This window comes from Trichosurus vulpecula, chromosome 4 (assembly GCF_011100635.1).
Source record: "Trichosurus vulpecula isolate mTriVul1 chromosome 4, mTriVul1.pri, whole genome shotgun sequence".
Lineage (NCBI taxonomy): Eukaryota > Metazoa > Chordata > Mammalia > Diprotodontia > Phalangeridae > Trichosurus > Trichosurus vulpecula.
In genome coordinates this window covers 371,730,191-371,755,628 of record NC_050576.1, presented here as the reverse complement: position 1 = coordinate 371,755,628, position 25,438 = coordinate 371,730,191, and the positions used below count along the sequence as shown (strand labels likewise).

At 38.0% G+C, this 25,438-nt stretch overlaps 1 protein-coding gene across 1 annotated transcript in view; it reads right to left on the bottom strand.

The window, feature by feature from the left end:
- Window positions 1–25,438, bottom strand: part of UBAC2 (UBA domain containing 2) — a 245,180-nt gene that overhangs the window by 88,773 nt on the left and 130,969 nt on the right. The window contains exons 5-6 of the mRNA XM_036753855.1: window positions 18,231–18,354; window positions 13,776–13,823 (exon numbers count right to left, since the gene is read on the bottom strand). Of these exons, the coding sequence (XP_036609750.1) occupies window positions 13,776–13,823; window positions 18,231–18,354 (172 nt within the window). The remainder of the gene's footprint in view (window positions 1–13,775; window positions 13,824–18,230; window positions 18,355–25,438) is intronic.

Sequence of the window (25,438 nt, the reverse complement as noted above, 5' to 3'; positions counted from 1 at the left end):
ATCTGGCCAAGCCATGCCTTTTCTTATGAATCTGAGAGAAGCAGTATGGTGCAGCTGATCGAGCACTAGACCTGGAATTAAGAGACTTGAATTCAAGTTCTTCCTCAGAAACTTACAAGCTCTTAAAAATGGTCAGATTATACCCTCTCCAAGCCTGTTTCCTCACCTCAAAGAAGAGGATGCTAACACCTGCACTGCCTCTCTCATGGAGGGTTGTGAAGAGAGAACTTTGCAAACCCTCAAGTCCACATATGCTTCTCTTGCTAAGAGTCAGCATGGGACAGTAGGGAAAGCACTGGAGTTAGAGATGGGAAAACTGGGTTTGATGTCCATCTCTGACCATATGGCGACTCACCTGACCACTGTGGGCCTTGGTGTCCTCATCTATAAAAAGGGGATATTCGTATCTTAAGTATTTAACTCACAAGGCTGTTGTAAGAAGAAAAAATAAAGCACTATGTCAATTATTATCACTATGATCTTTGAAAGCAGGACTTATTATTTTTGCTCCTATACCTACACCTACTTTCTAGGGCAGCTCGGTGGCACAGCTGATAGGGTGCGAGGACTGAAGATAAGAAGACCAGAGTTCAAATCCAGCCTCAGACATTTACTAGCTGTGTGACCCGGGCAAGTTACTTACCCCTGTTTCCCTCAGTTTCCTCATCTGTGAAATGAGCTAGAGAAGGAAATGGCAACCGCTCCAGTATCTTTGCCAAGAAAAACCCAAAAGGAGACTTACTAAACTTTCACAGAAAAAAAAAACCTCTACAGAATAATACATATTTTTAACATGACAACTAATTAGGCATAGTCCACATGTAAAAATGAAGCAGGGAATGGTTCCTTTCACTAGCATCTTCCCTTAGTCTTTAACTTTTTATATCCTTCTTTCTTGATTCCTGAGCACTGAAGACTTGCTTGTTTTTTCATCTGTAAATCTTCTACCAGATAACTTTCCAGTCTGTTCTGGGGCTTCCTATATGTTTTTCCAGTTGTTTCTAGTGGTTGATTCTGCGAAACTTTAACATCAGATGTATGGGCATATTAGGCAGCTCTGTAGTCTGATTTGGAAGACAAACTCTTCGGCTAAGCTGGTCAAGTGTGGGTCCACTGAAGTCCTCTCTGTGTTCTTTGGCTCCTGGGAGAACTCTTTAGGGAAAGTTCCACAGTGGCTCCCACCAGTTGTGGGAAGGACTTACAGTGGATGAAAAACTACTAGATGTGTCCTAATGGATCTTATAACTTATCTTTTGCATTTATTATTATACTAGGAAGGAGTATACCAGTTACATCTGAGGCTAACACTCTATTTAACACCTACTAATCTCTCTCAAACTAAAAGCCTTGAATCACATTAGAAGTGCAATCTACAAAGAATCACAATTGTGGGTAATAGAGAGAAGTGTAATGGACTTAAGTATATTGTGATGAGTGCATAATAAATGTGATAACAAAGATAAAATTCAAGATATGTATGGTCAGAAAAGGAGACAGCCTGGTCATATGTAAAGTGAGCTATAACAAATCTGGCTTTCAGAATTACATGTATTTTCATGAATTATCACAATGTAAAGAAACAGACAACAGACCAAATATACATACACACACACACACACACACACACACACGCACACACACACACCCTCTAACAACATTAACAGAAATAAAAATGACAAGATAATTAAAATATTAAATTTCTGGACATTAAGTTGTACTGAATTCCTTGCTGTCCTAGGCTCTTAAAAATCATTAAAAACAGAAACACTGGAGATCTCCTTATTCATAGGTTTTGCCATTTCAACATTCATCACCCCAAAAGGGGAACAGACATTGGACACTTGCTTTTTTAACATTAAAAGCAACATCTGGCTAAAGAGATAAGTAAAACTCTGATATGAAATCTTTCATATCATGAGGATAAGAATCTGGGAAAATTCTCCGTGGTACAACTGCCATTTAGTCTTTTTTTTGTGATCTAAAATGAACATTGATACTTGAATTTTCTCTTGACAATGTTTTCATCCTTTTCTTCTTAGCTTTATATCTTTGACCAGAGATGAATTTCTGAATTATTTGAACAGATTTCAAAGTTTCATTTTAAGGTATTATTTTAAAAATACATTTCTCCTTTAAAATTAACAGAAAAAAAGTCAATAAACTTCAATAAAGTATCAGACAGAGAGCACTGGTCTTGGAGGAGCTTGGTTCAAATCCTACCTCACTACCTGCGTGACCTTTGACCAAGTCATTAAATTAATCTCTCTGGATCTCAGTTTTCTTATCTGTAAAATAAGGCGTTGGACTAGAGGGCCTATAAAAGTCTCTTTTCAATGTAAGTCTGTGATCCTGCAAATCTGTGTGATCCTTTGAAATCTGCTAAACACAACCATAAACCTTAACCTTAAAACTTTATTTCTTGGGAATTTAAACTTCACAAAAACTTTATATGGTCATCTTTCTTTTTCCTCACCTCAAGAAAAGCGATCACCTTTATTCTCATTCCCTATATGAACTTGGACAAGTCTTTTAACCTTTTTGGGTCTCAATCTCCTCATGTGAAAGGCTGGTCTAGATCAGGGGTTCCTAATTTGGGTTATGTGTACCCCCCAGGGGGTGTGAAAAACTTGTCAATGCAGTAGTTTTTTTAATGAGAAATCAATCTCTGTATTTTATTTCTCATATGCATATGGCTAATAAACTCTAGAAATTATTTTATATTTCATAGTAGATAAAGAGCAAGAAAGGTTTGCTAAAGGCAATGAAAAAGGCTGGGAATCCCTTAGATGATCTCTAAGGCACCTTCTGGTTTTAAATGCTATGATCCTGTGAGATCACCCAATCACTGAATCCCAGAGTTAGAATAGTAATGATAGTGGTGACGACGATAGCTAACACTTATGTAGCATCTACTATGTGTGGATGCTGCGCTGAGGGCTTCACAAATATTATTAACTATTCTGGGAGGTAAGTGCTATTATTGTCTCTGTCTCACAGGTGAGAAACCTGTGACAGAGGTTAAGTGACTTGCCCCAGGATCACATAGATCGTATCTGAGGCAGGATTTGAACTCGGAGCCTTCCTGACTCTGGGCCCAGCATTCTATCCACTGCACCACCTAGTTGCCTAAAAAGTCATAGGCCAATCGGTCCAAATCATAACTGAAAAAGCCCTTTATGACAAAACTGGGCTTCAAGTGAAGATAGCCAGCAAAAGGAAACTAACTCCCTCCACAAACAGCCCACTCCACTTTTGGGTAACTTTTACTGCCAAGAAGGGTGTCCTTGTATCAAGTCTAAATTCACTTCTTTGCAACTTTCACCAAGTTCTGTGTCATGTGGTCTACATGAAAGCCCTCAGAAGAATTTAAAGCAACTATTGTGTCCGCCCTGCCTGTCCCCCTGCACACTAAACACACCCCTGTTATACACACACACTTTTCTTCCAAGGGGGCCTCATGTGATACTATCTGTTCCAACTCTGGCTTGTCAGTGTCCTTCTAAAACGTCATACTCAGAACTGAATACAACACTCCAGATGGGCCCTGATCAGGATAGAGGGCCGCTGGATAATCACTTTATTCCTGAAAGTTATACTTCTCTCAATAAAACCCAAGATTAAACTGGCTTTTTAAAAAATGCAATATCACACTGAGGACGAATAACTGAGCCTGGGGTCCACTAAATCCCCCCCCCCAGATCTTTTTTTCAGGTAAAACCACTCCATCTAGTACTTATCAAGAATTACTTAAATTTTTATTATTATTATTATTATCAATAGTATTCAATTCACATGGGAACAAATAGAATCTCAGCTGAAAGGACTTCAGAGGCCATCTACTCCAATCCTTATTTGAAAAATCCAACTCATTTTATCAACCATTTATTAAGTACCTACTATGCTCCAAGTACTGAGCTAGGAGCAAAGAAAAAATGAAACAACTCATGTGGAAAACATTTTCATAGGTAAATAAACATAAAATATGTACAAAGTAAATATAAATTGAATTCTGGGAAAGAAGAGTGGATCAAGAAAGCCTGCACGCAGGTAGTGGCATCTGAGCAGAGCCTGGAAATCAGTGGGGATTCTAAGAGGTGGAAATGAAAAGCGTTCTGGGTGTGAGGGACAGATTACCTCTTCAAAAGCACAGAGACGGGAGACCATGTGTGAGAAGCACCAAGGAGGCCTGTTTGGCTAAGAACATAGGCCCCATAAGGGGGAGCCATGCAGAATTAGTATAGAAAGATAGGTTGGAGTTTTAAATACTAAAAGGAGACAGTTGTATTTTATCCTAGAGGCAAGAGGGAATCAAGGGAGTGACATGGTCACAGGATCGTAGATCTAGAGGTGAAAGGGACCTTTGAGATTCCTGAGTTCAACTTCCCATTTTACAGATGAGAAAAGAGAGGCTAGGTAACTTGCCCAGGGTCACATAGTGTCTTCCTCCTTACTCCTAGCCCAGAACTCTGCACATGATATCAATTTGGCAGCAGGACCGATCAGAAGTGAGAATGGGGTGGCGGGGGATGGGACAGGATGGACCAAGTAAAAGGCGATTATCACTGACAAGAGATTATGAGCAATGAAGCAGGGTGGATACGGTGAGAGGAGACAGGAGAGATAGCAGAGATTCCCACAAGACTTCAGCAGTGACCAGTATGAAGATAAGGAGGAAGAAGGCTCCAAGGATGAAGTCAATCAATCGATGAGCATTTGTTAAGACTGTATCGTGTGCCAAACAGCATGCTTAGTGCTGGGGGTACAAAGACAAAAGGGAAACAGTCCTTGCCCTTAAGGAGTTTATATTCAAATGGAGGAAAAAATATAAACCATATATAAATATATACATAACGTATACAAAGTGAATTTTGTGGTTTTTCAGTTGTTTTATTCCGGTCTGACCCTTCATGACCCCATTTGGGGTTTTCTTGGCAGTGATACTGGAGTGGTTTGACATTTCCTTCTCCAGCTCATTTTACAGATGAGGAAACTGAGGCGGAGTCAAGTGACTTGCCCAGGGTCATACAGCTAGTAAGTGTCTGAGGCCAGATTTGAACTCAGGAAGATGAGACTTCCTGACTCCAGGCCTGGTGCTCCATCCATTTTGCCACCTGGCTGCTCCAAAGAAAGTGAATACAAGGTAGTTTTTGCAGGGGGTGCACTAACAGTTCAGGAAAGGCTTCCTAGGGGTAGCACTTGAGCTGAGACTTGAAGGAAATCAGGGATGCTGAGTGGCATGTGTGAGAAGGCAGTATATTCCAGGTCTTGGGGCAGGGGGGAGGAGCCAGTACAAAGGCATGCAGATGAACGGTTTTATGTGGAAGAACTATTAGGCCAACATAGCCGGATTCTTGAGTGTGAGGGAAGGGAGTAACATGGTTGTGAACCTGGATGACTATACATGTGAACAGGAATATGTATGTTTGGAGGAAGGGAAATATCATGAACTTCATTTTGGATCTTTAAGTTTGAAATACCTATGGTGTGCCCAGGCAGGTGATGATACCTGTGAGCTTAAGAGAGAGGCTAGGGTTGGACATAGATCTGGGAGTCACTGGACAACTTCCCGACCATCTCCACTTCCTATGGCCGCTACTTGATTCATTGTCTTTATGTTCTCTACCACTGGAACTTTAGGCGACAGCTCTGAGAAAACGATGACTGTCTCAAAACCAGGTCCCCATGCCACTTCCCAGGCATCTCCATACCATGCCATCTTCTCTCCTCCCTGGCTCCCACCACATCCTTTCCAATTTCCCTCTTCATGCGGTCTTCCCTCATTAGAATGTAAGCTCCTTGGGGGCAGGGACTATCTTGCTTGTTTGTGTTTATATCTTTATCAAAGTGCCTGGCACATAATATGTGCTTAATAAATGCTTGTCTCTCTTCCCCCTACCTACAGCTGATAATTGAATCTAAGGGAACTGACCAAGATCACCAAGACAGAGAGTGTAGAAAGAGGAGAAGAACACCCACAACAGAGTCCTGGTATATAACCAGATATAGGGGAACAGTACAAAGTTGATAATGGATGCAGAAGATATTGGAAAAAAATGGTATGGAGAGAACCAGGAGAAAGAAATACGAAAATCCAAGGAGAAAATAACCAGGAAAGAGGGTGGTAAGGGTTAAATGTTATAAAGATGTTAAGAAAGACACTGGATTTAGCAACTAAGGGCCCTTCTGTGGGAGGGGATGTTGTGAGTTAACTACAGAAGAAAACAAACAGAAGTTTAGAAGAAGATACAAATGGGAATTCTGTTATTACCATGTTAAATTTACTATATGCTTTTCAAGAGGATACTGTACACAGGAAAAAAGAAGTTTACAGTTTTGCATACAGTACTTTTTTTGTTCTCTGTATATACCTTTGTAAGGTTTCTTGATGATAAGTTGTGGGGAAAAAAATTCAAGTACTTTCAAACAGATCTCTAAGAACTGAAAAAGTGAACCTCAGGCAAGTAGTTGGACCTGAAAGCCAGACTGCAAGGTTGTTAAAAAGTGAGTGGGAGGTGAGGAGGTAGAAACAATGAGTGGAGATACAAGATAATAGATTGAGGGAAGGTTCTTGAGCACAGGGGAGATCTAATCATGTTTTTAGATAGCAAGAAAGGAGCCAGTGGATAGAGTGAGGAAGGAAGAAATATGGGTATAGAAGTGGAGAGATCCTTGGAGGGCATGAGAGGAAATGTATTCAAAGGATCAAGAACAGAAGAGACCTGGGCAAGGAAAAAGATGATTTGTTCATCAGAGGCTGAAGTGAAGGAAAGAATTCAGGGTGGGAGAATGAGGGCTTTTGAGGCCTAAGATGAAGGACAAGAGGAAGCTCCCGTCAGACGGCTTCCACAGTCTCAATCTCAATCAAGTATGAACTGAAGTCACCTGGCAAGAGGGAAGGGCAAGGAACTGGCACAGCTGGTTTGAGGACAGAAAAGAAGATTTAGAACAGAAGTTGTAGGGAATGCAATAAGAAGGCAATCAAGGAAGCATAAGAGCATTGTTGTTCAGCAATGATGGCCCAATGGAGATTATACAGATATGTTCCTGACGGTGTAGTTGCGTGTCTTCCAACCAGCAGGAATGAATGTAGGTGACTGATGTAATTCAAGGTTAGGTTTTGAAAGGCATGAGCAGTGATAGGCTAAGGGGAAAATGGAGTAAGAGACAGCATAAAGTTGAACTGGTTAACTATAGGATCAACATACCCGTCTGCCTCATTTTCTTCAACTGTAAAATGGGAATAGTAAATAAATAAAATTAATAATAAACGAATCACAGAGCCGTTGAGAGGATCAAACAAGATAATATTGGTAAAGTGCTTAGCACAGTGCCTGGGACGTAGCAGGGACCATACAAATGTGAATCTGCATTCCAGCGCCCGCTCCCACGCCTGCCCTGCTTTTAATTCCTTACTCCAGGAACACTGATGAAAGCGATACTGCCATTGCTTCTGCAAAGGGGATGTCGATCAACTGCTCCAATGCTCCACTCACCCTTCTTGTCACCCTTTCGCCTGGAAGGCAAGAGCTGTTGTATTTGCATGCTCAGAATATAGCACAGCGCCTGGCGCATGGGTAAAACTAAATGTCTCTTTATTCATTCATGGATCCACTCATTCATGCAAACACCCAGTAGATAAGATTCAGATGTCCCAATTCTAGTGTAGGAGAAAGGCCAGGAGGCTTGGGTTTAAACCTCGGCTCTGCAACTTATTTTAGCCGTGTGATGTCAAGCCGAGTCATTTATTTCTTTCTGAACCTCACTTTCCTCATCTATAAAAAGAGAATAATCACATGTGCATTACTTACCTCCTGAAGTCACTGTAAGGAAAGCACTTGGGAAGCCGTAAATGACTGATGTCACTCTACTCTTAGTTCTGTGGTCTGACTACGTTGGGCACTATGCAATGCCAGGGAGAAGGGGGGGAGGGGTAGAGAAACACTGCCTCCACTTTTATGTAGTCTTACGGGAATTTGGGTAAATGATGACAATGTGACCTCTTATCTTCTACTTTCTCCATAGGGTTTTGTACCCTGAGATAGTGGAGAGAGAGCCAGCATAATAGCAAAGGAAACCAGGGTTCAAGTTCATCCTCCCACCCATACTAGCTATGAAACTCTGGTAAGTCACTTAGCCTTTCAGTGCCCAGGGCAGCTCTCTAAGCCTTTAGAGTACAGAAGAGTTGCCTATCTGCTCTGGCAGAGGGAGTTTCCTCACTCAGAGTTTGCTATGTTGACTGAAATCACAAATCAGTGCATCATGCACATACATGCCACACAATATGACTGATATATGGAAGGATACTTTCCCTTTCCTCACAATATTAGTTTGCCCAATTTAACTGGATTTCAACATCAAGTTTCAGCAATTTGCTGGTAAGTCTAATTAGACTACTCTCCAGTGGTTCTAAGGCAATTAATTTATTTCACAGAATTTTAGAGCTGGAAGCAGTCACCTTGTCCAACCCATAATTGAAAAGAATTTCTAGGTATAACGTATCTTGACAGATGGTCATTCAGCCTCTGCTCGAACACTTCCAATGAGGGGATACCTATTGCCTCCCAAGACAGAATAAGCCACTTTTGGATTGCTCTAATTGTTAGGAAGTTCTTCCTGATGCCAAAACTTTACAGCTTCCACTCATTCCAACAGGCTGTTTCTGATAATGGATTGAAAAGCTAAGAAGAGAGAACGGGGTTGGATATGTAAGGTCTATGAGTAATCAAGTCAATCCAACAGGCATTTATTAAGCGTTCACTATGTGCCAGGCAACGTGCTAAGTGGTAGTGAGGCAAAAGAGAAATGGTCCTTCCCTAAAATGCTCTTTTATATCATTTCAAGCAAGAAGAGGGCCTGGGACAGAGCTTTGAGGAATATCCACAATAAAGGGAGGTATGATATGGATGAGAGACCAGGAAGGACGGTAACCCCATCAGGCAGGTAACGCATCAAATAAATACTTTGAAAACAGCTATCATGTTCACTGAGTTTTCTCTTCTCCAGGCCATACACCCCCAGATCCTTCAAACAATCCTCAAGTGACAAAGATTTAAGATGCTTCACTATTCTGGTTGTGGTCCTCTGGATGCACTATATATACTACTGCTTTTAAAAAAAATACAACATTTTTGTTGGTCTATTTAGTAGTAAGATGGAAAAAAGAAACAAAACCTTCAGCAAGAAATTTTGAGGATTGCTTGTCCCCTTTCAATTATTTTCAAAAAGGAATTTGGGAATAGTGATGCTAATAACTATACAATGAGAACATTCAGTGATGACAAAGTCAGTACCAAGTCACTTTCACTATTTATTTTTTTTTAAATCCAAGTCTTATGGCTCCTAAGGTGGTAAGGTAAATATAAAACACATCTCCATGGTAATGAATCATTATTATGATCTTAAAACAATACAGAAAATGGAGAAGTAGAAGATATCCTCAAGTTTTTAAAAGAATTCTATAAATAGAGCCAAGTAAAACTCTAAAGGAAGAATAAAGTTTTCTGTAAAGAATGGAGAATATTAATACAGAATAACTGACTATTTAAAGACAGAAAAATCTTTCAATAAAGGCAGTGAAGTTTTATGTTTATGAAAAATGGCCTCAATTTCTGTACTTCTGTCCTTGAAGAAAGTAACAGGGCGTCCATTAACATAGGTAAATCAGGTGACACTAATATCTTAGAGAACAATTGAATCTAAAAAACCTGAACCGCCTGCCTGACTAAAGCATACTATTATATACAATAACCAAGCTTTTCAATTATAACTTCACAACTAATATAAGGGCATATATATTTCCAACACGGAACACTGTCAAGGAAAAGTAGTAGAAAATCACATCAAACCCGGAACTACAAAAGGAAGAATTGGGTAAAAAAGATTTGTAGTTAGCACACATGAGCAAACTCAACAGCAGTCCTTGACGGCAACCAAAGTCCCCTTTATCTTGTTTCATGTAGGAGCTGAAATCTCACCGATTGAGTGCATAACTAGAGAGTGACAGTATTCCTAAGGGCCATTATTACTCTGGCTAAGATGAAAACTATGTTCTCCTTCAATTCTAAAGAATGATTTAGCTCCCCTTCTTTCCTCAGTTGTTGTTAAAAGACAGAAAGTGGACTCCTGCTTAGTAAAATACTGATGCAATTCATCAACCTCTTCTCTCAATCAGTGGGACTTAAACATTATATGCTGAAAAATATATTTATAGACAAGTAAGGATGAGTGACACATCTATGGAAAAAAGGAAAGCGAGCCTGGGAAAGAAATATTTAACTAAAATGAACCCAAAGTTGCCCAATTTTAAGAGAAAGTAGCAGTGAATCTTTTGGTTTCTATGGTAGTAGACACATGACTCATGTTTTATGTTTCTGCCTAAAAGACATTTTATATATCTTCATGTGTGTGTGTGTGTATAAAGATACACACACACACACACACACACACACACCCCACCCTTGCCCGTTTTGAAGTCCTCTCTTAACAAATGTGACAAGCTTATGTTATTTGCATTTTAACTTCTTAAGGCTAAAAAGTAAAACATTATCAGTAGGTTTTATAAGATTTTCCTCAAACACCAATCTTTATTTCTATTTTCTGTAGTAAAGAATTACACTTTCTTTAGTACACAAAAAGGGAAGTTACTAGTCATATATGGGAGCAGAAACTGTTGTGCAAGAGACATCTGGAGCAGGGATACTGTGGCTTTTAATATGTCAGACAGTGTTCAGTACCTCCCAGACCGCTTTTCTCACAATGAATTTTTATTTCCTCATACAATCACCCTGAACTAAGTATTACCAAATTGCACTGGCTCTCTTAAATCCAAGTTCTCTAGACAGAGCTCCAAAGTGATAAATTAAATGTAGATTTTAAACTTTATTAAGACAAAGCAGAAGTCAATAATTGTCATTCATGGAATGTTCAATACCACCAATCATTTGTAACAGTTCCAAAAATATTTCTTGAACAAATCCACATACAAGATAAAAATATTAGAGTTAAGGCAATTTATTTCTGCACTGAAACTTTTTCAGCACCTTATTCAGCTGGAATCATATAAAAAGGATATAGCATTTAGTCTACTTCCTTTTTCACTAAAAATAGCTATTTTTGATACTAGAAAATTAATGAAATAAGGGGCTGGGATTACAGCATTTGCAATTCAGATAAGAAAAACCACAAATATACATAATCATAGATAAACAAAAAAATATAACCTTAGTAGAAAAAGAATGTTTTAGAAAAATGACTGAGATCCTAAAAGAAGGACTTGCCTACTAAAAGGTAGCAAACTAATGCAAAAAGAAAAAAAAAAGCATACCGTCATTCTCGATTCTTACTCATTGGAATTCTTGTCCCCTAAATTTGACGGCTAGGACATTTTTTTTTAAAGAACATGGTAGAGAAAATATTGACTTTAACTTTCATTTTTAAAGCTGTAAACTCTCACTGCTAGTGCCAACAGATTTATTAAGGACCTGTCAATGTTAACTCAATAAAGCTAGTTAGCCCAGTTATTCAAATTAGCATTGGACTAGACTAAGATGAGATTTAGTAAATTGCCTCATAAGGACAACCTCCAGTTCTGAATGACTGAGTCAACCCACGACGTGTGGAAAACAAATACGTCAAACTGGCCTCAGTTCTCCCAATGGGGCTCAGGCCATTTTACGGTGGGTGTTATGGCAAGCAGTCCAGGATCAACCTACTAGACAGTTCCATGAATTTTTGAAGTTTAAGAAGGGAGGGGGAAGGGAAAGAGAGAAAAGGAAGAAGTACTTATTAAGCACCTACTATGTGTCAGGCACTGTGCTAAGAGCTCTACAAATATTATTCTCATGTGACCTTTACAACAATGCTGGAATACTATTATCCCCATTTTACAGCTGAGGAAGACAGAGGTCAAGTAACTTACTCATAGTCATACCGAGGCTGGATTTGACTCAGGTCAGCCTGGCCCCACATCCAGCACTCTACTACTCACTGTACCACAAATTAATTATAAAGAACAAACTTGACCCCAAAGACCAGGTATTAGAAGACAACTCTGTCTGCTACTATGCAGTTGTGGTAGGTCCATTTGGTGTAGAACTTTACTGTACTGATTGATATTGTGAAATTCTACATTTTCCTCCTCTTTTTCTTTTCTCTCACTTTTAAAAAATTATTTGATATGAGGTTCTTTAGGTAGGGGTAAGGGGAAATCTAGGCAATAGATAAAACACATACGGTATTGGATATTCATTGAGTTAAATAGTAATTTTACTTCCTACACTGAATTCTTCACAGGTTGGCAGGAAGGAGTAGGGGTCAGGGAAAAAGGAACAAAAAGTATGCTAGAGAAAACAAAAGTCACAATATGGAAGTAGGAAAGGAATGGAAAGAGATTCCATTGTCATTCACAAAGGAAATCAGGTGGAGAGCTCTGAATTCGGTGCTCAAGAGCCTCTTTAGAGTGAAATTAAAACTTCTTAGGTAGCATATGCTACTTTTATGTTCTATGCCTTTATGATACATACTGGACTAGACATCCTACAAATTTTCTTAGATTTTTTTCTCTTAGAAATTCATGATTAGGTGAGGGAAGAATTAATTTTTCAAAGTTACTCAGGTGTTTGAAACTGTCATATATGAAGGATAAGATACAATTTCATGCTCCTAATCAGGAGCCCCATTAAGTGTGCAAATTATATAAAATAAGAAATGTATTTGATGTTTTATTAAAGCTACTGTCATAGGACATGGTCTTGCTGCCTAAAAAAAACCATTCTGGCATGAAGGAAATTCAGTGCATGTAGTGAGTGATCCTGACTCCTCCAATATTGCTCACTCTTCCCACTCCTCCTGTCTGGTCATAAACAAAGATGAGACTTCTGTAATCTTTCAACTCATCTGACTTTCCTACTACCCTCATGTTTTTCCTCTATATGACTATGGCCCCTTTAAAAAAAAAACAACAAACTTCTGTATATTTAGGGAAACTAACTTATTCATTTTCCTTTCCCATCACTCTTTTCCTACTACTAACTCAAATACTTTTGTGGTCTTACTAACAATTTAAAAAGAAACAAAAAAAATCCACTATCAACTTTCATTGGAATTACCTGGGAAACCGAGGTGAAATATGGGGATCTTTTAACAAATTTTTTCAAGTAATAAACTCCTTAGGTTGGTTACAGACATCTAGGTCACTCTTGAGTTTTTAATGCTGTGGAGCAAGACTACAGTTTTGGCAGCAAAAAGGAATACATGAAAATAGGAGATTATGATTTATAAGACACTTTGGAACCTTGGAGTGCTATGTAAATGCTAGTCATTCTTATTATGACATGACTATGTAACTTCTTTATTGCTACTCCTCAAAAATTAAGGATTTTCACTTATTATTCAGTTTTTAATTTTAGGTATTTGGAAAGCTGATTGTATACATTCAAGTCCACTTAATGTTCAGGTTAAAATCCAGTGTTTCTAGACTTCACAGCAACTAAACTTGCAATAACTTGAAGAATTAGATTTGAGTTGAAAGTTGATAGGAAAAATTACCTGTTATATGGGATGGTTCTCTTGGGAGGGATACAAGGGGAAAGCTCAGTAATGTAAAAACTAAAGGCATAAATAAATAAAAATTTATCTTTAAAAAGCTGACATGTAGAAAGCATGAACACAAATTGGAATTTATGCAAAAGTAAAAATAATTTCAGATATTCTGCTTTTCCTAGGATAGTTTTATAGGCAAGAAAATCATTAAAAGAAAATTAAAATTAAACACTTACCAGACCACTTGTGGCTACAACCCAAATGTAGGTACCAGAGGTTAAAAGCTATAAAAGAAAAAAAGTACTAATTTTAAAAGAAATTCAACTGTAAACTACAACCTTACTTTTTAAAAGTCCAATTTTTATGTAATGACAACTATTTTCATTACATATGTGCTATATCAGAGAACAATAAGCAAACTAATGAACTGATGTTTTATTGGTTTAGAATAATTTCTTGGGCTTCAGAAAGACCTTATTCTTTGGTCCTCACACAAGAAAGTGTTGGTTGAGCTTGGGTCCCTTCTCTGAAGCACGAGATATGTGAAATTCTAACATATTAATGAAAACAACGGCAAATTTTTATTTATGCATGGGCACTAATGGTTTTAATTAAAACAAAACACTTTTTAAAAGTAATTGGCTTTGCCTACCAAAGTATAAACAGTATCCTTAAGTGAAATTGCTAATTGAGCTTGTCTACTGCAGTGAGTAAATAGCATTTGATCTTAAGACATAACATATCATATCTATATAATTTCTCCTTTTTCATTTGTATTTTTATTCTAAAATGGTGAGAATTTTTAATACACAGAGGTCTTTGACACTTCAATATTCGCCAAGATTTTTATCCTCATTTTCCGAAGAACAGAGGCAAAGTAAATTCTAGGCAACTTAGATCTCACAATTACTTCCCTTCACACCTCACATTTCCAAAAAGTTCTACCTATAAAGAAAAACTTCGGTGAGACTTCCCAGCATGGAAAGAGAAGAAGAAAATCTATGACTTGAAAGTTGGTACTTATGTTTACAATTGCCTCTTCAAGTCTTTAAACAGCTTTCATTTGAGAGTGGGGAAAAGACGCAGGAAACTGCTTTGTAGTAGTTTCATCTACTACTAGTATTACCCTAGCCTGGATCATACAGTCTCAGAAATCTTAGATGTCATCTAGTCCAGGGGCATTATGGGAGGCAGAGGAACTTATGATATTAGTAGATAAAGAGTGAGAGATGTCAGAGTGGAGTCAGAAAAGTGGTTATTTTTTAAATGCATTTTAACTGATCTTTCATTTTTATATCACCTAAACTTCTCCCACTGTATCTTCCCTCTTCCCTGGAAGAGTGATTATTAACTAGCTCTTTCCCCCTCCTACCTGTCAGTTAGGAGCAAGCACCTGATTACAAGTTTGAATGTAATTCTCTGTCTAGCTTGCCAAGAACAAGACTGTTCAGTTAGCAAAGCTGTTGTTTCAAAGGAAAGAAAAGTAGTAAGTAGGCATGAGAATTATAAAGGGAAAACATTTTTTTTCTAGGCTTCTTTCTCAAAAACATCAAGAAAAGAAGACAACTATGAAGGGAAGACATGTACAAGGTGGATTTGGCAATTCCATTAAAAGTATTTACTAAGTACCAACTACATACAAGGCACAATTAATTTTACACAACTTTGCAATATCTTTCGTACTGTTATACTGAGCTATTCATCTCTTAGGTTGTTTAAATTTTCAGGTGTTTACACAAAGCATTTTGATCTAATTTGGAAGCTTCTTGATGTCAGGGCCATATTTTATACTTCTTTTGTATTTTCCTATGTCCTACTCATCAGACTTCCCATACAGTTAACACTTTGTTTGTTGATTTAATTTTAGATAGAAGTACTCTAGAGCCTACATATGTATTTTTATAACCTTTCCTTTGATTTCCTATTAAGTTAGTGGTTGTTTTATTTTATATAAAAGTGAGTCTTAAATTGAAAATGTACTTGCAAGTCAAGGAATTTTTCAAAATTGTGTAAAAATTATTTTCTGAGCTAACATGAACTTGGCTGAATTTCAGTCATACGATTTCACCAGTATTCTCTATTAAAGCCCATTTTTCTTGCACCTTCACTTTTTGTCATTCTCCCATTAATTAATACCTCAATATTAAAATGAAGGAGGAAAGCAATGTGGCCCAACGGAAAGAACAGCGGATTGGAAGTCAATTGCCTCAGCTTTACCATTAACTAGTTATCTGAATGTGGGCAAGTCTTCTTTTCTTTGGATCTGACTTCCCTGATAACCCTGCAAAATGAGGGTCATCCTATGTAAGGATGACCCCGCTCTTATACATCAAGTCAAATCTCCTTATTTTACAGCTAACCATATAAAGTGAAGCTCACCAAGGGATATTAAACTACTCCCCCACAGTAATACAATGGACAGAGGCAGAAATGAGGGAGTCCATCCAACTCAGGTCAGCTAAGCCTAGTGTGCTTTCTGCTGCATGCTGCCCCTTAAAGCCTTCCAGCACATTCCATCAGTGCATTTCTTCTTCCTCTGAATTCCTAGAGTTCTTCTCATTGCTCTTCTGACATTTATCAAACTGCCTTATGTTTTAACTATGGTTTTTATAGAACAGAATTAAGTGTAAAGATGGAGTGTAGTCAGCGGGGGGTGGAAGTGCTGTATTTAGTCAGGGTTTGGGCTTGAATCCCATTTCCACCCCTGACTATAGATGTAACCTCAGGCAAGTATCTTTCTGGGCCTCAGTTTCTTCATCTTTTAAATGAGGGAACTGAACTATAACTCTGAGGTTTCTTTGAGCTCTAAATGGATGATCCCCATGATGATTTTATTTACCCAACTAAACTGTGAACTCCTTGAGGGCAGGGTCCATGCTTTCAAGCTCCCTTTTTTCCCATATTACACTCAGCATAATATCCTATATTTTACAGGTATTCAATAAATATATATTTATTAACTGATTGATCAACAGGGTATTTTGTGAAATTACTGGGGATGTGAGGGGAGAATGAATTTTATTACATACTGTGTAATACTTATGGAACTAAGTGGAGGATCTGTGATTCTGTCAACATAGGGAACACCTTCCACGTATACTCCTTTTACAAGGGTCTCAATTAGCCAGACAAATTGAACAGAAGTACCTTGGTAAGGTTCACATAGCTAGTAAGTGTCAAACCCAAATCTTCATGACTTCAAGTACAGCATTATGTCACACTGCCTTCTATAATGCTTAGTATCAAAATACTGAAATGCACTGCTTCTTAGGAATACAACTAGAATAACTCTTCAACCAATTAGAGTTCTTTTTCTAGAATCAATAAGAAAAACTTTGAATTCTAGAAAACAAAGGCAGTAAATGTATGTATTATATATATATATATATACACATGATATATGCATGTGTGTATACACACACGTATATGTTTGTGTATATATGTATATGTATGTATGTGTGTATATATATATGCATATATATATATATAAAATAAAACAACAAAACACACAGGATACAAAAATACTATTGAATAAATTAGCTAATGTATTTATTTCCCATTAGATTTCTAAAAATTTAATGATTTAACATGGGAAAGCAGAACTTTTATTAGCTATAAAAGAATGTTAGGAAGGCTAAGAAGGAGTCAATTCATAGAGGTGAAGAGCTACAGAGTAAGTAAGCTGTGAAGGTGTCAAGAGAAGGTCTGTGCAGTGCAGATAATAGATAAAGCCAAACAGCAACTCTAGAAGAGGTTTCAATAGGAAGAATGGCCTTTTAAAGCAATGTTAGTCACAAGTCTGCAGTACAGGTGAAAAGAAAATTATAAACATTAACCCCAGGTTCAAAAGTATACATGGCATCAAAAAGCAGCTCAGAAAAAAAATTAACTTTAGATGACCAAAGAGGACCAAGAAAAGAGACAAGTGATAAGAATGGAAAATTGGAACCATTCTAAAATTGTTATTTTAGACCAAGTGTGATGGCAATACAATCTTTTGAATAGAATAGTTCATGAACTCCTCAAAGGGAAAGACCAAGTCATAACCAATAATTTTTTTCCTGATTGATCAAGAAGCCAGTGTGTAAGGAAGACACACTTCATTATTTGGGTAATTAAGTCATATGAGGGGGAAGTGATTAATTCCCTGCATTTCCTTCAGTGATCTGCCCCTACTTATTTCCCGAATGAAGTGAGAATTTGGATGAGTATTCTAACGTATTTCATAGGACATCATTTAAATTTAAAGATAATACACAAGAAAAGTGAATGGACATAAAACATGTTTGTGATTACAGATGTTATGCAACCTGCAAAGTTTTCTGAGAAACTTGAAAGCTCAAACTGGTAAAGAATACCTAGGTTCCTCATGGAAAGCTTTCTTTTGGACATCTTACTTGACAGTATTCAACATATTAGTGCACTGCAAAATCAAAATATTTCCATAACTACCAATGTGTAATCCAATTACAGTGAAAATCGTTATCAGATTGCTACTGATCATGAAAGGCTTCTAGTATCTATTATGCTTTGAGGTACTTTCTCAGGAACTTTTTCTCTGAATAGCTAACTCAGTTAATGAGGCCAAAGTTATGGGGAAAGGTTCTATTTTCCAGAGATTAAAACAGAGAAAGATAAATATGAAATAAGATCTAGTTAAAATAAAAATGAACAAAAAATACATACTGTACCTGTAGCCCCAATATATAAATCAATGTCTTGTTTGTGATGGAAAACTGGCCCAGAATTTGTGTCACTTGAACTCTTGGAATGGAGCAGTAAAATGGTACAAACAGAGCAAATACAGGCCCGAGACTATGAAAACAAACAAAAGTGGGATTACTATGTTTGAAAAAAAAAATTAAAAGAACTGACATTACTTTCTGCCAAATCATTAATATCTCATTTTCTAAATGGCATTATAAGTACAACATTTTTTCTAGAAATTTATTTTAAAAGGCTAATTTCCCACACTTAAAATTGTATTTTTCTATTTTAAAACTCATCTTTTATGTTAGAGTTTACATGTATGTACAAGCACCCCCAAGAAACAATTTCCATTAGAAAGTAATGAACAGCTTCAAAAATAGCAGCAAAGGGTAATAAACAGTTACTGAATGTACTGATAACTGTTCTCATTAAGAAAAGAGAAAATAATTATTTGAAACTTTCTTTCGTGGTAGCTAACATCCATAATAATTTAATCTCAAAGAGATCAGTGCTTTTAAGTGGGACAACCCTATGACCTGATTTAAGTATGGTAAAGTAATGTGACTGAAGCACTATGAACTCACCACTGCTCTTTTGATGTATTTTCTACTTGCCATGCAATTTCTCCCATTAATTCAAATAAAATGCCGCTGCACCAAGACAAGTAAAGGACTGCCTTCCCATCTTCCCCACTTCACCTCATGAATTTTATGTACTGATGTACAAAGAAACAGTTTGTAAAAACTGTGCTGTGAGTTCCTAGACAAAGACCTGAATACATTAAAATTCAGAGACACAGCAAAAAATACACCCAAGATCCTATTTGAATAAAAGAACTAGGTTACTCAACTCAAGGGACCAGGTGCACACAACTTACTGCTAAAGAAATGAGTAGGCACCTCAAAAAAAATGTGCCTAAAACAACTGGGGAAAAAACCTGCAAGGGCATTTCTAAAATAATTACCAAGCTATCTACTCCAACTGACAGTACATAACTATTTCCTCTAACAAAGCTAATTTAAAATGTTTTACAGACCGTATAATTGTGATGCCACATGTAGCCGACTAACCTTACTCTCCTAAACCATGGCTAATGCCTTTATCCTACTATGTAGCATTCTGTTAAAACTGTCTTTATTTTGAGTAGACAGAAGGACTTAAGAGACATAAAATTTCCTTATCCACATAGAATGAGTCCTCCTGGAGAGAAATCACAAAAGCAGATTACAAAGTCTCTGACTTTAAGGAGTTCAAAATCTAATGAGAGGGGCTTAACAAAAAATAAATGAGTATATGGAAGACCATATAAAATAGACAACCAACTGAAGCTTCACAGAGACAAAAACATGAATTCTTAGTGGTCAGTGAAATTATGGGAGGGACAAAGACTCTACCTAACAGAGTTATTTAGGAAGAAAGTCTTCATGGAGAAGAGGCACTTGTTTAAGAGGAAATAGGTGATGGTTGGGCCTAAAGGGCAGGTAAGGTCATTTTAGGGGCAGAGGCTGTCTTATTTTTTTACTTGCATGTTCCTAGAGGCTGGTATGGCACCTTGTACACACCAGGCACTTAACATAATATATATTTATTGAATTTAACTGAATTCAAGAGAAATACTTTAAGAATTAGGAATAAGAAGTATGTTGTTTATAGGGAATAGTAAATAGGTTCGGGTGGTTTGAGAAGGGGGAATCCACGGAAGAAAAGACTGAAGAATACAGAAGCAGAGTGAATGAAAGGAAGTAATCAACGTCTGTGCATTTTAATTTTACATAAAAGGTAACTGGAGTCACTTCAGGTTTCTAAAAGGTGAAAGAAATGGTCAAAATTATGCTTAAGAAAGACTCTCAATATTGTTTAGGAAGTTTTGGATAATGTAGACCTAGAACATCTCCTCTCTCACCTGGCTGAACTACTTTGTGACTTCTCAGACTCTCTCCACCAAGTCCCAGGAAGCTCATTACTGGAAAAATTTCCTCACCTGACAAGATCACCCATGGTATTCTTCCTCATCACCCTCCTCTGCCCCTCTGACTGGAAGTGGAGCCATGAACTTCACCATCCCCTTTTAAGTGGGGAACTCAGCTCAGAATATCTTCTCATTTCTCATCTTGGGACTCCTCTGACTGTCCCACCATGCTCCTCAGTCTAGTACTTTCCCCAGCCACATCCCCACCCCCTTTCAGAGCTTCCTTTTGGGCACTGTCTTCCCCCTTTAGATTTTAAGCTCCTTGAGGGCAGGGAATACCCCCATTTGTACCCCTAGTGCTTAGCACAGTGGCGGGCACTTAAATGTTTACTGACTGACTGACTCTAAAAGAAAGAGGGCTCATTATGGGATTATTGTAGGAGATGTATGGGGTGATTAAGGCCTAACAATCCTGGATTGCAGCTAATGATGGAATACTAATTATAATGAGATTATAATAGAAATACCTGTAAAAGTGAGTCCCACAAGAAAAAGATCTCATTTAAATGGTTGTTAGATGCAAAAAAGAAAAGACTTCGTCCCAATTCAAAACTACAACCACATAAATCTCTTTATTAAACCACTAAGTACACTACTAATAAAGTTAATATAATTAAGCTTTCTTTTAACTTACCATGTATAAAAATGTAGCTTGGCTGAAGCTTTTTGTTTTTGTTTTTTAAAAGAGGAACATGTTTGATAAGCTAGAAATGTAGGGTTTTAAATGTATACAAAATATTAAATGTGTACAATGACATTAAAAGTTCTATTTTTATTAACCACAATTCCACTTGGGACTTCCCACCACAGAATTTATCCTCTGAGGAACTTATTAAGGTGGTTCTTTTCTTACATACAATGTGGCAAATTATTCACCAGATTGTGACTTTATTCACTGAACAATTAAGTGGAATTAATTTTTGAGGTTGTATTTCAAATGCAAACATAAACATACTGATAGGAATCTTCAAGACCAAAATGCATATTATATACCTCAGTATAACAAGTTTAAGATTATTAATAGCTGCAAAATTCTAAATGACTAAATTTCAGATACAGATAATTGCAAACCACAGAGCATTTGTTTAATAAACAAACAAAAAAAACCCACTTAAAATTTGAGACCAGCTGTGTTTTCCCAGAGAGGGGAAGAGAGAGGGGGAGAGACGGAGAGAGAGAGAATTTTATAAAATACCACAGCATTAGTCACTGTCCAATCTTTCCTCATGACGTTCCTTCCTTCCTCATGGAGCCTGGTTCATGGTCTTCCTTTCCCCTGCAACTTTTGCCCTCATACATCAATATACATAATGATATATTCTCAAATACCCTAACCTCCCAATCCCCCAATTTAGTCATTCCCTATGGCCTACTCTACCCTACCACAGCTACTCAAAGTGGTCATACCCTGATCTTTTGACATCCTCCAAAAGTATTCCACACACATGTTCATAAACTCTGAAATCCTTATTACTCCACCTCACCTCTGCCCTGCAACTCCAAACTCTGTCCTTTGTCCTCATTCTGGCCTATAATATGGGCTCCAACTAAGGGATGGCCTCTTCGGTCTTTCCTAGACCATCACCCTCCCTGCGCTGGCTACACTGTATTTCCTTCCCTTCAATTCTATACTAACCTTTTTTCTCCAGTCCCTTGCCCTTTATCCTATTGAAGATCTCACCCTGCCAATCCCCAGTCCTGGATTACTCCCACCATTCACTGTCTTTGCTACTATTCACATGCTACAGAACAAAGCTGAATGAAAATCACTAAATCACGCTGACTGGGTCTACTATGAGTTTGTGTTACATAATCTCGACTGGGACCTCACTGCAGCAAGGCAGTCCTTTCATACCTCCCTGTTTGTTTCACTATCCCATTCATAGCAGCGGCTTTTCCAAACCTTCTCATCCTTCATCGAACCTCCCATGCTCTCCCTTCCCCTATGTAAGGCAGTGGTTGTCCTGCCAAAATCACTGCCTGAAAGAGCAGCAAATCATCAACCCTCAAATACCTACTCAACCAAAACCTTAAAATTCACACCAGATTGAATTGTGACTAAGAAATCTAACAAGAAAAATATAACAAGTTACTCTTTTCAATCTAGAACTTCACAAAAAGTCAGCCCAAAGCCCACAGACTATAAGAAAGGGGACCCCTCTGGCAAAGCTGCCACCAGTATATGGTCGTTCCCAGTGAGACCCAAAATGGGACACATATAACCAATAAAGCTTTGTGATAGGAGGTGGAAAGAGTAGAGGGCTCCCCTGAGAAAGCCTCCATGTGGTCTGAGAGCCCCAGGATAGGTAACAGTAGTGGGGAGTGTTGCAGTGATCACTTGTGCTCCCTAACATTCTGTCCTGTGATTCCAGAGAGGTTCCTAAAGATCGATACTCAAAGATCTAGTGGGTCTAACCCCAGAAGCTGGAGGGCAGCTCAAGAGCCCAGGGGACCTGGAACAATACCAAGCAGGGATGACCACCCCATTCAGAAGCACAGCAGGGAGTGAGGATTGGCCCAGGCACAAAAACCTGATTTGGGAATTAAGGCTGGATAAGTGATGCAAAGAAAACATCGACTAGTATCAAAAATTATTGCAAATCTACTGATTGCCAAAAAGAATCAAGTATCCCCATAACAACAGCAAGCAGAAGCTCAAAGAGAAAAGGGATTTTCTGCAAGAACTACAAGTAACCCCACAAGGAAAACTCCCAGGAATGTCACAGCCAAAATCCAACATGGCTATATCAAAGAAAAGACACTTCAAACATACAAAAAGCAGTTAAGAACCAAGAAACTATAGACAGGATAACGTAAGACCTGAGAGCTTCTACTAAAAACCAGGAGACCCTGGAATACAATACTGGAAAAGGCTAATGAGACAGGAATACAAAATAGGATAAATTACCCTACAAAGTAGGGTAGAATATTATGGGGGAAGAAATGGACCCTTCACGGAATAGAGGATTTTTGATCATTCTTGAAGAAAAGAACAGAATTGAGTAGGGACTCTGAAATACAAATACATGAGTCGAAAGAAACCTAGAAAAGTAAATTTATTTGAGCAATTAAACGGGGCTCTAGGATGATACAAAGCTAACATTCTAATGGGGTAGAAGAAGCATGTGTTCCTTCAGAATCTTACTGTCTTGAAAGGATAGAGGGAGTAAAATTTAAAATAAAATTATAAAAGCAAATGTAGCAGTGAATTGCTTCTGTTCTGAGGTTCTGAAGAGGGGAAAGAGGAAAAAGGAATATAATATATAAAAAGGAGAAAGAACGGGATAGAACTTGGTATTTCTCATAATTGAGGTACATAAGACCACGGGGGGGGGGGGGGGGGGGGGGGAGGGGAGGAGAGGGAAGGGAGGAGCCTGGGCATCATTCATTTGAAATGGACAAAGGAGAGTTAAACACTCCTGGACGGACACACACACACACACACACACACACACACACACACACACACACACACACACACACACACACACACACACACACACACACACAGAGTCACAGTGTAGAAATACATCAAATTCAACAACTGAGGAATGTGTTAAGAGGAAGGATAATACTGGGGAGGGAATAGTTACACACAAAATGAACTTCCAGAAACTGTAGAGATAAGTAAAAAGTGTGTGTTTGGGTGTAGCTAATAATAATAATAATAACAACAATAATAGCTAACATTTACATAACACTTCCCGTGCAGCAGGATTGGTGCTAAGCACTTTACTATTATTACCTTAACTGACCCTCACAACAACCCTGGGAGGTGAATGCTTGTATTAGCTCCATTTCACAGATGAGGAAATTGAGGCAAACAAAGGGTCTTGCCTAGGGTCACATCGACAGCAAGAGAAAAGCAAAAAATCATATCTAAAGGAGTGCCTTAGATCACCTCTTAGACAACTGGAGTACCACTGAATGCAATGCAATATTATGTGCCCTAAGAAACAGCAAAAGACACAACGGCAGACAATCTTCAATAATATAAACTGAGGCAAAATGTAAGTGAGCAGGAGGAAAATTTACATAAGGACAGCAACGGTGGAAAACAAAAACAACTTTGACTTCAAGAACTTTAATTAATGCAATAAAACCTTCTTCCAGAGGACCTGATACAGGTAATGGATTCAAGGCACAGAGAAATTTCTGGACATGGACACAGAGTGGATTTGTTTTGCTTGACTATGTCTATTTGGTTTTTTTTTTCCTTTTTCTTGTTTTTTTAATTTCAGGGGAGAGGTTGGAAGGAAGGGGATTGGAAATAATGATACTCTCCCCCAAAAGAGGGCCACTGTAATACCTTTTAAGCAGAATGAAGTTCAGAAGGAAGCACAGACAAGCAAGACAGTTTTGGAAATAACAAGTATAATTTATTATATACTTTTTAGAAAAGTTGTATGAAGTAAGAGACTCCTCTTTTGTGTTTTGCTTTGTACATGGAAATAATCTTTCTTATGTGTTTTAAATTCAGAATTTTCAGCAATTTTGAAAAAATAAGCCCCAAAGTACAGTAGGATTAATTTTACCTGTATTATGGACACTGTACCTTTATTCTTTTTTTTAAAATTTATTTAATATATTTAGTTTTCAGCATTGATTTTCACAAGAGTTTGAATTATGAATTTTGTCCCCATTTCTACCCTCCCCCCCACTCCAAGATGGCATATATTCTGGTTGCCCCATTCCCCAGTCAGCCCTCCCTTCTGTCACCCCATTCCCTTCCCATCCCCTTTCCCCTTATTTTCTTGTAGAGCAAGATAAATTTCTATGCCCCATTGCCTGTGTATCTTATTTTCTAGTTGCATGCAAAAACTTTTTTTTTTCTTTTTGAACAACTGTTTTTAAAACTTTGAGTTCCAAATTCTCTCCCCTCTTCCCTCCCCACCCACCCTCCCTAAGAAGGCAAGCAATTCAACATAGGCCACATGCGTATCATTACATAAAACCGTTCCACAATACTCATGTTGTGAAACACTAACTATATTTTGCTCCTTCCTGACTTATCCCCCTTTATTGAATTTTATCCCTTGACCCTGTCCCTTTTCGAAAGTTTGTTTTTGATTACCTCCTCCCCTCTCTGCCCTCCCTTCCATCATCCCCGCTTTTTTATCTTCTTCCTCCTTCTTTCCTGTGGGGTAAGATACCCAATTGAGTGTGTATGGTATTCCCTCCTCAGGTCAAATCCGATGACAGCAAGATTCACTCATTCCC